The 13410-nt window shown below is 41.2% G+C and overlaps 2 protein-coding genes across 3 annotated transcripts in view; one reads left to right on the forward strand and one right to left on the reverse strand.

Moving 5' to 3' along the window:
• On the forward strand, positions 1–1711 carry cyb561d2 (cytochrome b561 family, member D2). The gene is made up of 3 exons (XM_028962338.1): positions 1–215; positions 305–339; positions 423–1711. Exons 1-3 carry the CDS (start codon positions 86–88, stop codon positions 924–926), a joined length of 669 nt encoding a protein of 222 aa, XP_028818171.1. The 5' UTR covers positions 1–85; the 3' UTR covers positions 927–1711.
• Positions 1654–13410, reverse strand: part of rad54l2 (RAD54 like 2) — a 21466-nt gene continuing 9709 nt past the window's right edge. For both annotated transcript variants that reach the window (XM_028962229.1, XM_028962239.1), the window contains 9 exons: positions 13097–13215; positions 12035–12134; positions 11713–11918; positions 10533–10708; positions 10231–10427; positions 6078–6262; positions 5664–5753; positions 4200–4292; positions 1654–4046 (listed from right to left, as the gene is read on the reverse strand). In XM_028962229.1, coding sequence (XP_028818062.1) covers positions 3007–4046; positions 4200–4292; positions 5664–5753; positions 6078–6262; positions 10231–10427; positions 10533–10708; positions 11713–11918; positions 12035–12134; positions 13097–13215 — 2206 coding nt within the window. In that variant the 3' untranslated portion in view covers positions 1654–3006. The remainder of the gene's footprint in view (positions 4047–4199; positions 4293–5663; positions 5754–6077; positions 6263–10230; positions 10428–10532; positions 10709–11712; positions 11919–12034; positions 12135–13096; positions 13216–13410) is intronic.

A 13410-nucleotide genomic window follows, 5' to 3' on the forward strand; every position in this document is an offset into this window, starting at 1 on the left:
CTGGAAAGATGGCGGCTTCCTGCAAAGTGCAACAGCTTTCAAGTTAAGTTCCCTGACAATTTTGGCGAGTTAAGTCTCGCCGTCCATGGCGCCGCAGTCCCTGTCCGCGGAGCCGCGCGTCTTGGCTCTTTCTCGGCTCGTGTGCGGGCTTCTCACTCACCTCCTGGTTCTGGTGTTCAGCGTTTTTGTCGCGGTGTTGGCGAAGCCCGGTTCTAGTAGGTACCTGCATTGTAGCTGGAAGTGGTATGATGGAGAATGGCGTCTTCATTTTCACTCCTTTCCTTTTATTTCTGTTTCTCTCCAGGTTTGTTTTCTTGGCACCCCTTCTTGATGACAGCAGTGAGTGTGGGCAAAGCTGTATTGTCTGACATGTTTGATATCGCCTCTTTTGGACACTAACACCCCTGTCGTTTTCTCTGCAGTCCTTCTTCTTCATGACTGAGGCTCTCCTGCTTTTCTCTCCACACTGTTCCCCTGCCTGGAAGCTCACGCACGCATCCAGAAGTCGCATTCATTGGGCCCTTCAGTGCCTCTCTGTGACTTGTGCCTGTCTGGGCCTGGTGGCCATTTCTTTCAACAAGCACCTGAACGAGAAGCCCCACTTCACCACGTGGCATGGGCTGGTGGGCATCGCCACCGTGTTGGTCGTGGCGGTGCAGTGTGTAGCCGGTCTGCCCCTTGTTTACATTAAACTTGCCAAAGGCTGGTCCCTGTCCAGGCTGAAGCGCTACCATGCCACCTCAGGGCTCACCGTTTATTTGTTGGCCTGCAGCAGCCTGCTCCTGGGCACATGCTCCATTTGGTTCACATCCTCTGTGTCGACGTACACATGGTACCTCATGGCACTCATCCCCGCCTTCAGTGCCCTGGTGATAATGAGCCAGGTCAGCAGTGCCTACGTGGCAAAGAAACGTCTGCAGTGCTAACCAGGTGTGGGGGAGAAGTCATGCTGTATCATATGGTGACACTTCCTGATAATCCTTTACGGGTACTCTTAGAGGTATGTGTTGGCAAGGATCTACTGACACGATATATTGTGATACTGTGCGAGTCTACAGTTTGCTGAAAAGGCAAAAACAGCAGATATACAAGACTCCGTAATCGGTCTGACATGTTTTGCTCTATATTTTGTTTACAAAATATTGATATTTGATGTCCCTGTATCGATAAAATATCGGCACGTAAAATATAGCAACATATTGCTGTATCGATATTTTGTAACACCCCTAGATTCTCTGGTATCCAGAGTTCAGGTTGACCATGTAAATCTGGGTGTGAGTGTGTAGAAAAACAAGAGAGAGACACTAAAGGTAATTTTTCAATTGTAAAATGTGCAGATTTTTACCATTGTTTTATCCAAGGAAATATGAAAGCATACAATTCTGCTTTTTTAAGTTTTGGGATTGGATTTAAAGATCATATTGCTGTAGTGTCCATCAGAGGGACAAGAGAAGATTGTTGCTGATATTGCACCACATCCAGAAGATGTAAGCCATTGTAACTGTTTGTACCTGTTTTTTTTTTTTTTTTTCCCTTTATCACTAGATAAGTGTTTTCTGATGCCTTTTAAAGAAAAACCTTTTACTGAAGGGATTAACTTAAATGAATGGAAATATGTTAAGATGTGAAAAGTATAAATAGCAGAGCAAAGTATTTAAACAGCAGGAGAACAGTTTATTAAAATAACATGAAATAAATACAATGTCATTCATAACTTCTCCTGTGGTGACTGGACAAAGCTTTCCCACGCTCCCGAATTCATGGAGGATTACCTCTATATTAGCAGGGATTATTTCGATGATTCTGAGCACACAGTTGTTGGTCAGAACGTCCTGAACTTGGCAGCTGGAAACTGAGTTGTTGTTTCTTTACTGAAAGTTAAAAATCCGCAGTTGGGCACAGTTATACACACCCCCCCAAATGACAACTGACCAACAAGGGGGCATCACACCATCTAAAACCAAGCCTAAGACAACTACAGACAAACAAGAATATTTTGTAAAAAAATCAAATGTACAAAAATAAAATTGCACAAGAATGGTCCAATTTGATCAATAAATAACTATATGTCCATACACTGAACAAAAAGAAACCGCTCAGCACAACTCTGCCATCTTTAATAACATGTAGGAAAATAATATAAATGCAAATTGAAGAGCAAATCGAACAGAGTCTGTGCTGTGCTGGGTGGTTGGGAATGTGGGAGGAGTCTGGAGGAAGTGTGATGTCCAGACGATCACTGATTGGTGAACTACAGTTTACTTCTGTACAGTTCAGAGTTACAATTATAACCACTGGAAAGGATGAGGATGTTGTGAAGCCCATGAAACAGAAACTGTAACAGTGTAGACATTCAGTGTGACCTCCGCTGGATCACACAACAACTTGTCGCTACACTAATGTAAACTAAACCTAAGAGCACTGCATCTTAGTTAAGGCTGAAAAAACGAATTATATTGTCTGGACATCAGTGCCTCCGCCAAAATATCAGTAAAGGCTAGTGTTAAAGTACATTCTTTCAGGATCTTAAGTCCTGTTCTTGCCATGTTCCTCCCACCACTTGTGATAGACATCCCATCAAGAAGACCCCCCTTCAATTGTAATCGATGACACTGAACTTTTTTAATATCAATCCATTAACAAAAAAGTATAAATCCAAAACATACAGATAATACGAGCTTTTCTTCTTGCGGGTGATGCTACAGTTGCTATTACATAATATTTCCTAAAATTTTCAATTTTTTGATTACAAAGGGACAGAGATGGTCACATAGATACACAACTGCCCACCCCCAAATGGCAAGTAGATGTTACTGTAGAACACCCAACTAACAGAAACTAACAGCAACTTCATCAAACTGGTCCCCAAGAACTGAACCCTCCACTCTACTCCGCACTCCAACCTGCTACCTGGAGGCCGTTCCTGCTCTCCTGGTCAAGAGTTGAGAATGTGTGTTTGTGTGTAACTATGTTGTCTCCTCTCTTTTGGACTGTTTGAAATGTTTATCATTGTCCCATCACCTCGATCACATCATCATCTGAACTGCTCTCTCCGTTCTCAGCTCCTGATGGGTGAGGGTTGTGGTGTGGCAATGGGTCGGGTCGGGTCAGAGCTGCGCCCAGCAGACTGGAAGGGGTGGTGGAGGAGAAGTGGGAGAGGAAGCTCGGGCTGGAGCCTACGGTGGTGGAGGAGGTGGAGGCTGGGAACAGAGACTGGCTGTAAGACAGTGGGAAGCCAGAGGACAGCATGCTGGCCATGCCTGGGTTCAGCAGGAATGGTGACAGAGAAGCTGATGAAAGGGTGGCTGTTGTCGAGGAGGAGGACGCAGGGGAGGTGTAACTCAAGCTGGCTGATGAAGAGGAGGGTGCAGAGGGAGGCATGTTTCCAGCGATGCCCAGACCCAGCAGGTCAGGGCCGGAGGAGGAAGAGGACGAGGAAGAAGGAAACATAGTGTGGAGATCCCCAAGCATCTGCCCTGCTCCAGACTGCAGGAAGTTGGGTCGCCCACTTCCAGCCACGCCCAGCAGGGGGTGGGACATTGTGCCCAGTGTACCTAGCAGGGTGGGGTTCAGTGCCATGGGTGGGAAGCCAAAACTGCTTCCCAAGGGAAAGCTTGGGAACACAGATGCCTCCAGGGTCCGCTTGCCCCCCGACTGCTTACGAGAGTGAATATCAGATAAAGAGGATAAGGATGTGGATGAGGCTGACAGTGAGGACTTCCGCTTGAGCCCACGACCATCCAGCGAGGTGGAGAAGGCCGGTGTGTCCAAGGCGGTGGAGAGGATACCATTGTTGTGCTGCAGTTGGCTGAAGGAGTTGTTTGTGTGGTCAAGCTGCAACGCTGCTCTGCTCTCTGCAGAGCTCGGTGCTGCTTCCGATGACAGAAGCTCCCCTCCTATCCCCGCAGTCTCATACCGCCGAAGTTCTGCCATTTCTGGGCTCTCTGGGGGAGAGGGCTGTGCCAGGCTATCGGGGGAGGGCTGCTTCATCTCAGGTGAGGTGGAACTTCCATTACTGACTGGGTGAAGCAAAGCACTCTGGGAATCTGGCATGGGAAAATGAACATGCAAGGTTTCTTTTTAAAGCCTACAAACATGACAAGTTTATTGTTTAGAGGTTTGTTTAGCAGGCACTCATACATCACGAGAACAGTTATGGATCATTTCCCAGCATGCATCATTTAAGACACTGCAAATACCTCTGCGCATGTTGATGGCTTCTTCAGCTGGCCTTGTCTTTCCAGAGGACCGGAAGGCAAAGATACGCCCATCATTGGTCCTGATGTAAGTGCCTTCAGAGCGAAAACAGGCATATTTATTTTTATGATTTACATTTTTTTAAGTAAGATGAAAAGAAAGAAAACAAACAAAACCAACATTTAAGTTGGTTAAACACAAAATGCCATTAAATATGCGCCCTGAGCATGTATTTTCTTCTCATCAGAGGAGAGAGAAAAAATTACAACTTCCACCATGAAATAATAGTTGCCCCATTTACGGCCATACAAAACCAATATCTCAGACTTCCTTCATCTGTTTACACCCTACTATCAAGACTGATTTGTCCCCCAGAATAAGAAACTGGAGGCAGAACTCTATTTGGCTCTCAGAGTTCTCACTAAGGACATTGTGCATCCTCCTCCAAAATACTTGCACTTCATCACAAGACAATACAGCATGCAGAAGATGACCCTCTTCATAGTTTGAATAATCTGAATGGGGTCCAGTAAAAATGATGTATCATTGGGAATTGGATTAAACACAGTCTAGCGTTCTCTCACATGCTTTTTATGTTTTTACAGATCTTTCCCCATGCAGTATTAGACCAAGGTCTCTCTGAAATGTGTTCTTATTAGCTGGCAGGGCCCCATCACCCACTGTTTGGCTCATCATGGTATAATATGCTGAGGCTTTGATAGCATCTTAATACTTCCTCAAGGAGTGCAGCCGGTTTAGGAGCTGATGTGTCAGGTCTCAAGATAATAACATTACCTAATCACTTCACTTTCACAAATGTTTTGTGCTTATGATAAGTTAATGGACAAAATGAATGACAAGCTGTTAAGACATTGTTGTGCCATTAGTTATGTAAAGTGAGTTGATAAAAGGATATGAGAACACAGGTGTGGACAGGTGTGTCCACATTTGAGGGGTATCAGCTATAGTGACTAAAGCCCATTGAGACATACTGCTTGTGATATTGGGCTATACAAAAATAAATTATTGTTGTTGAAAGAGTAACCTGCCCAACACTGGTAAGCTGGCCATTATCTGAGAAGCCTTAGTTTTTATCTCATGGAGATGTAAAAAGGCATAAAAATTAGTGTGCTGAAGCACCGGCAAATGAAAGTAAAGTGATAGTCATCGTGAAGCACAGCACACAGTGACAACGAAATGTGACCTCTGATTTTAACCATCACCCTTAGTGAGCAGTGGGCAGCCATGAAAGGTGCCAGGGGAGCAGTGTGTGGGGATGGTGCTAAACTCAGTGGCACCTTGGCGGCTCGAGATTCGAACCAATTACGGGTCCACTTCCTTACACGCTAGGCCACCACTGCTACCGATACTGACAGAAATGAGTATCATACAAGGTGCACGTTTACTGAAAAATGCCTGAAGGCAGATGAAGGCAGTACATGCATACTGTTAATCTGTGTTTGTACCTTTAGACCCTTTGATGACGTGGATGCTCTCTCCTGCACCAATCCTTGAAGGCACATCTGTTGTACTGTTGGACCCTGGGATCACAATATCTAATGGGCAAAGGAAACACTAAATAATAAACTGATTCACAGCTAACATATTCTTCTGGAGTGGTAGGGCTGAAGAATAAAGAAAATAACGGAATAATGGTCCTAAACAATGTGTATTTGTTAAATGTTGTATAAGCAAACTGGTTAAAGCAAAGAACAAGAAAAAATAAAATAGAATGGCAGATTTAAAATAATCAACAAAATAATAGAAAATAATAGAAAAATAATAATAATAAAAGAATAAATTTGAGAGCTCCATTTAATCACTTCTCTTCCCTGTAAAAATCGGTAACAGTAGACAGCCATCGGTATCAGAGCTCCTACCTGTAGTGGTGACGACCCTCTGGACATACACACCGGCCTTCTGTAAGTAGTTTACAGGAAAGCTGACCCCTGAACTGGAGCCAGCTAGGCCCACTGGTACCTGCCTGGGCATCATTGGAATGGGGGTGGACTGGACGGGCCGCACACTCGCCACTGGCTTCTCATCAGAACTGGCCGTGGGCCGCCTGAAGGAGAAAACCATTAGAACCAAGGTCAGAGACAATCCGAAGGTAGAAATGGAATGGCCCATCTCTCTGCCATTGAGAGTCATCTACTCTGGTGTTGGTGTGTGTGTGTGTGTGTGTGTGTGTGTGTGTGTATAAACTGCTACCTGTAGGCTACTAATCCAGGAGCAACAGACAACACACAATAAAGCCCCATTTCTTTCTTATGCACTAATTGATCAGTCATTTATTTTCTACTTTCCTTCCAGATTGTTGTCTTCACATCTCATGCTCTAAGTTACATGGACTTGTGAAGAGGAGACCAGTGTAATCCAGAAACCCATCTCAGCTTCACCAATATGAACTATATTCTCAGTGATTCTGGAGACCATAATCAGACACGTTCTCCCAACCATGACTTCACAAATTTTGGGCCAAATAGGTTAGTCTGACAATGGACTTCCCTTGCCACATATTTTACTTTACTTTACTTTACTTTATTTAGCAGACGCTTTTTATTTTGACTGTAGCTCTAATATTACAAAACCCAAATGCATGATTGTGGTGTCACAGTGCATCTCTGTGGATGAGAGTAAAATAAAAATCATACATATGTTGATGTATCATTCATGTTGATGCTGATGTGCAAAATTCAAGACCTTCCTCTTTAAAGAAAATTTAGATTAAATTGTAATTTTCTTGTTGTCGAACTTGTGTACAGAATCTACAACAGAGTGAATAAAATAGATGTATTCATAGTTGGGGTCCTAGTGAACCGGAATTGATCTCTTCATCGATGGTAACTTGAAAGCACGTTGTAAGTCGCTCTGGATAAGGGCGTCTGCCAAATGCCGTAAATGTAAATGTAAATTCACCAATCATTTGTACTTCAAAGGAAACTAAAGAAATAATAATACTGCACAGATGTTTTATTTTTGAATTTCAAACAAGCACTATGTATTAAAACATAACCAATTTAATAAAACACTTCCAGAAAGGTCCAGTGAAAGTACTAGAAAACTTCAGCGCAAAAAAAAAAAAAAAAAAAAAAAAAAAAAAAAAAAAAAAAAAAAAAGATTCCTTTGCACATTAAGATTCTTTGAAGACTAGTATTGTATCTGTACTGACAGATCGGTGCATCACTAATGAACGTATTTATGGCAATGTAAATTTATGCCAGTGTTAAATATAGTTGTTTTTGGCAGCCTGTCTTGATTTTAGTTTTAGTCTAGTCTTTTCATTAAGCTGTCTTTTTAGTCTTTATTAGTCTTAGTCGTGTCCATACTCATTTTAGTCTAATCAAGTTCCAGTCGACTAAAAGGCTGAGCATTTTAGTCTTATTTTAATCAGAATTATACAGAATTTGTATTACCTTCATTAGAGCAGATTAAACCACAGTAGTCATTGTGTTTGGACTGAATTAGTGCTGCATGATTAATCTAATAGCTAGCAAAGCTATGCATCCCTGTGTTCAAGTCAGCCTCCAAACAAAGTTTTGGCTAAACGTAGGCATTAACTATTTAGGCTGCTCTTAGCTGTTTAGTTAACTTTTCTCAAATTTTGAAGGTTTCCTAAAGAAATTCACTTCCATTTACAAATCTTAACCTTAGCTAAGCTAGCAAAGCTATGCATCCCTGTGTTCAAGTCAGCCTCCAAACAACGTTTTGGTTAAATGTAAGAACTATAATACGGGACTTTATAATGGCCAAATATAATCAAAACAGTTGTTTAGCCTTACCAGGGTTTGTCGTTTGACAGTAATGTAAAGAGTTTTTTGTGATTATTTAATTTGGTAGAATATTGTATTTTGGGTTAGGGTTAGCACTGGGCATTTCAAGTTGTTATAAGTAGTTTGTATGTTTCACTTTGAAATTAAACATTTCACTATTAGTAATTTGTATGTGACTTTTCATTGATATACAAGCAAGTGCCCTTTATCATATCGCAATTGCATATCGCAATATTGATCTCAATATTTGCAATATGTCTTTTTTTCCCAAATCGTGCAGCCCTAGACTTAATAATACAGTACTTGTGATGAATCTGTTAAATATCTGTGAAGAATCTCAGTCATCCAGGTCATGGTTCTCAAAAAAAATTTTATTCAAATGGCAACTGGACTTGTTTTGGTTCCTTGACAATATTTCGCCCTTCAATTACAGAGGGCTTTCTCAAGTCTGACTCTGGAATGGAAGGGCGAAACGTTGTCTTTCAGTGGCAACCTGCGGCACCCATGATGTGGGATGGAGAGATTCAGAAGGTCTTTTCTGCCAACTGCTGTCAGGCTCTAAAACAGCTGACCACTCATATCCAATACACCATTTTTATTTTCTTATGTGCAATGTGTGTATATATATTCACTCTGTACATGTGTACACTAACTTATATTGTATGTTTGCAGACATAATATATATCACAAATATATATATATATATATATACTAGTGTCTACTGTGTCTACTAGGGGTGTTAAAATTAATAATATAATCAATCAATTCATCGTGATGCAGATGTGGACGATTCTACATCGAGTATAACTGATTACATCATAAAGACGTTTCTTGGTAATTTTCTGGCAGCAGTATAAAAATTCTCATTAAAAAGTAGCGCTGGTAGTGATTGTGGCGGCCTGATCGGAGTACAGCGCAGCACCGGGTAGGAGATTCACGATGTGTGGCGTTGCACTCTGTGCCTTGTTCCTGAAATGCGGTAAATTGGTAATTGCACATTGCCAGGATATTGTACATGGCCATTGTCAATAGCAGCAGTGAGATGTGAGATGACTGTACGGAATCTCTAGTTACTATTGTGTTGGGAATACGTTTTTGGCTCCCTGAGGGTAAACGTTAAAGCTACCCGAAAATCGAGTCCTACGATCTGACATATGGGACAAGTTGGTCCCGCCACAGGGGGTTTGGAAAACCCGGAAAGACCCGGAAAACAGGCAAAAAAGGACGTACAGTCAAGGCTGCCACGCTAAAACCGCGAAACGCACAGAAACAACGGAAAGGTCGAAGGCCTGACCTCTCCGCACAATGACACATTGTTTGTTTTTGTAGGTCATACGGTCCGCCCAGAAATCGGGTTTAAAGTTTAAAAAGTATGCTTTACTATTGTGCAGAAGAAGAACTTTTCAGCTCTCTGTGACCAATCTTCAAAAGGTTGAGACACGGGAGTCGAGTCACACAATCTGATATATTGGGGTCAGGAAAACCTGGAAAATTAGGAAATAACCAAAAAAGGCCATGTCGTGCATTTGTGGCTGCCACATCAAGACCTTGAAAGGCACACACGGAGTGGTCAGGCCTTCGGCCAGGCACAAAATGACATTTTTCATGTTAGCATGCTAGCATTAACATGCTAACTTTACAACATGTTCTAAACATCACCAAATTTCATGTGACTGCCTGCTCCATCGGCTACTTTAATAACACCGCCTGATTTTACAGCTGAGACCAGATCAAGAGGTCATGCCCGCTCCTGCAAAAAACGCCCGGACAGGCCCATCAAAATTTCCTCTGGAATTTTGGTTTCTAGTTTATATAGATCTTTTTAAAACTCACATTTTTACCCCAGACTATTCATTTGTATATTGAACATTTTATATTTTACAGTTGGTATATTCTCTATGCTATTATTTTTTGCTGCTCTTATCTTGTACCGTCTACTTTCTGCCACGACAACGTACATTTTCCAAAGGATCATCTTATCTCTTATATGCAAAGTATTTAGTCAGATGATTGGTTAATTGTTGTCAATTTGTACTTTTGAAGCACTTTATTCAAAACTCAAGTACTTTTTAGAACCTAGAAACATTTTAATCAGCATTTTCAAGGATTTCAAGCACCTCTACAAACCCTGGATAATGCATATATAATACATATTTTCAAGTAAAGGGTTAAAGTTGGTTGGTCAGTGTGTTTGGTTTGTGTTGTGATTGAAATATCCTAGTCAGCCATAACATTATGAATAATGAATTGAAATACACACCAGTTCCGTTGGCTGAAGGCAGGGATGTTGGTGAGGCTCTGGTCACTGGCAGGATAATAGTGTGCATAGGAAGGGCGGGAGTAGGGCACAGAGGCCCGCTTCTCATCCTCATAGCTTTTCTTCGCTGCCCTCTTCTCAGCCTTTGTCAGCTTTAGATCTTTCCGGTCCATCAGAAGAGACTCATGGTGGAAAGGTTGCTGGGAAGACATGAAGAACAGGAAACAACGAGATTGAGTGTGACAATGCACAGATAAAATTATATTGATTCCGTACAGTTGGTGTAGTTTTGTGTTTCTGTCTACCTTGGAAATGAGGTGAGGGTACATCTGACAGGCTTGTTTCATGACTATCTCCAATTCTTCACTTGGCATCAGATCAGTATAGGAGGGATCAGGCTCTTCTTCCACAAAATGCAACAGAGACTCCACCTCGCGTCGTGTGAACGTGAGCACAGGGTTCAGATCATCCACCACACGATCTACAAACAACATGTAAACACATATATCTGAATGGAATGGTTGGGTACTACACTTGCATATGAACCACAAAGTCACAGGTTCAAACTAATGCTGCACGATTAATTACATGAACGCAAAAAGCTGCGATTTAAATGTGACGTGTTTGGTCACATGACTTTCGATTCAGTTCAATGGAGACCTCAGATTCGTGACTCACTTAGACATATGGGTACACGTACGTCGCCGCCATATTGCGATAGGCTCTGCTGTGGCATGAAGCATATACATGTCTATGGAGAGACGTGAATAAAAATGCCTCACTCTTGTGCTGCTTGGGGCTGTACAAACCGCTGTACGCTCCAAACCAGATCCCGGGGTATTAAATTTCATAGGTAAGGCTGGACAATTGTTTTGAATATATTTGGCCATTATAAAATCCCGTTTTATAAGTCTTAACCTTAGCTAAGCTAGGCTAAGCTAGCGAAGCTGTGCATTCCTGTGTTCAAGTCAGCCTCCAAACAACATTTTGGTTAAACGTAAGAACTATAATATGGGATTTTATAATGGCCAAAAATATTCAAAACAGTTGTTTAGCCTTACCAGGGTTTGTCGTTCAACAGTAATGTAAAGAGTTTTTTGTGATTATTTAAGTTTTAGAATATTGTATTTTGAAAGCACTGGGCATTTCAAGTTGTTATAAGAAGTTTGTATGTTTCACTTTGAAATTAAACATTTCACTATTAGTAATTTGTATGTGACTTTTCATTGATATACAAGCAAGTGCCCTTTATCATATCGCAATCGCAATATTGATCTCAATAATTGCAATGTGTCTTTTTCCCCAAATCGTGCAGCCCTAGTTCAAACCACCACTTACTACCCTTTTGTCCCTGAGGAAAACACTTAACCTTGCGTGTGTCCAGGGGCACTGTCCCTGTAACTACTCATTGTAAGTTGTTCTAGATAAGGGCTTCTGATAAATACTGTAAATCTAAATGCTCACATTAAACACACTCTCACTCACCAGACATGCCCTGCTTGGAGATCTGCCGGTCATAGATCTTCTTTTCCAATGTGAAGTCACAGACCAGGCGATAGATATGGCAGGGTTTCCTCTGCCCATAGCGGTACACCCTGCACACAGCCTGGGCATCATGACACGGGTTCCAGGAGGCATCAAACACCACCACCCGATTTGCCCCAATAAGGTTCACTCCCAAACAGCCTGCCCTGGGGATTAAAAAAAAAAAAAAAAACTCCAGGTTGGTCTCTAGGTCTGGGTGTAGACACGTTAGTACACATACATATGTACTAATGTGCCAATAGTGAAATGTTGAGTGCACTACCTAGTGGACAGCAGGAAAACCCAAGCAGATTCATTCTCTGGATCATTAAACTGGTTGATGAGCCGCTCTCTCTCCGAAGCTGATGTGCTGCCATCAAGTCCTGTGAGACAGAGAACAATTTTAGAAAACTGCAGAGAAGTAAAAAGCACTAGATAAAACATCCATCCATAATATAAAAGTCTGCATTGGTTATAGAAGATTAAAGAGGTGTTCATCTGTGTGTAACGAGACAAAATTGCAGTTAACAGGGTTTCTGCAGGTTTAAAACTTTTTAAGACAACTTTCAGGGTCATCAACTACATTTGTCCAAGGGCCAGAGTTTATCTTGGCCGTCTAGCTCCATAGGTGATTCCGATAATTCCGAAATCTGATAACACATCATCCTTCATTCAACCCTACAGCTGTGCAATATCTGTATACTGTATAACATTTTCTCTCTATCCAACACTCACTACTAACCACATGTTCATCATTACTGTGAACACTTGCAAACAATGTAAAACAAATGTGCAATAATATGTTGAATAACATGTAACCCACACACACTATATATAATATACACTGTTTATAAAACCATACTCAGATATTTATTCTTCCCATATGTATATAACGCTGACACTTCACTTGTAATTACTACCCCTTATCATTTTGTATTGTGTTTATTTGTATATTTGTATTTTCTGCACTATTTTGTACATAAATGTTTGCACTGAAGGAGCTGCTTTAATCTCATTGTACATGTGTATAGTGCCAAATGTGTATAGAGGCATTCTATTCTTTTCAAAATACAAAACGCATATTTTACCAGTAAATACATTTATTGGGTCTGCGGTATTTTTAACACCATTTAAGAATTAATCATCATTTTAATGATATTTAAGCCTTTAATTTTTGAGAATCCAATTCAAGAGTTAAAAATAAATGTGACCTACAGTTAAAGAGAAAAAAATAAATAAAATGATCCTTTTTTAGTCCCACAAGTGGGAAATTTACAAATAGTTAAAATTCTAGGTGCCCAGAATGCAACTGTGTGTCAAAATATGAGAAACTGGAGTCACATACGATAATAGTTGACATTGCGGACCCAGTTCTGACTGGTGCTGTCTGGATTGACTCTGTGGATGGGAATCGGCCTCTTGGACAGGAAGTCCTCAATAACAGTGAGAGTGGACAAGCTTTGGCTGGTAGACACAGGGACACAATGACACATGCAGACTGTTTAAAATCACTACACCATGACATTAACACCACCAGATTCAAACTGTACTGGTTGCTTAAATCACCAGACAATTTGGTGGGGTTTTTTTGTATTACTGATCTGGATAAAAAACTTTATCTACAATTTATCTGCCAATTAAAAAATGTGACATGTAAAA

This window comes from Denticeps clupeoides, chromosome 2 (genome assembly GCF_900700375.1).
Source record: "Denticeps clupeoides chromosome 2, fDenClu1.1, whole genome shotgun sequence".
Lineage (NCBI taxonomy): Eukaryota > Metazoa > Chordata > Actinopteri > Clupeiformes > Denticipitidae > Denticeps > Denticeps clupeoides.

Coding starts and splice junctions, on each gene's coding strand:
- cyb561d2 (XM_028962338.1), top strand. CDS start 86: ATGGCGCCGCAGTCCCTGTCCGCGGAGCCGCGCGTCTTGGCTCTTTCT. Junction 216..304: donor GTTGGCGAAGCCCGGTTCTA/GTAGGTACCTGC, acceptor GTTTCTCTCCAG/GTTTGTTTTCTTGGCACCCC. Junction 340..422: donor ACCCCTTCTTGATGACAGCA/GTGAGTGTGGGC, acceptor TTTTCTCTGCAG/TCCTTCTTCTTCATGACTGA.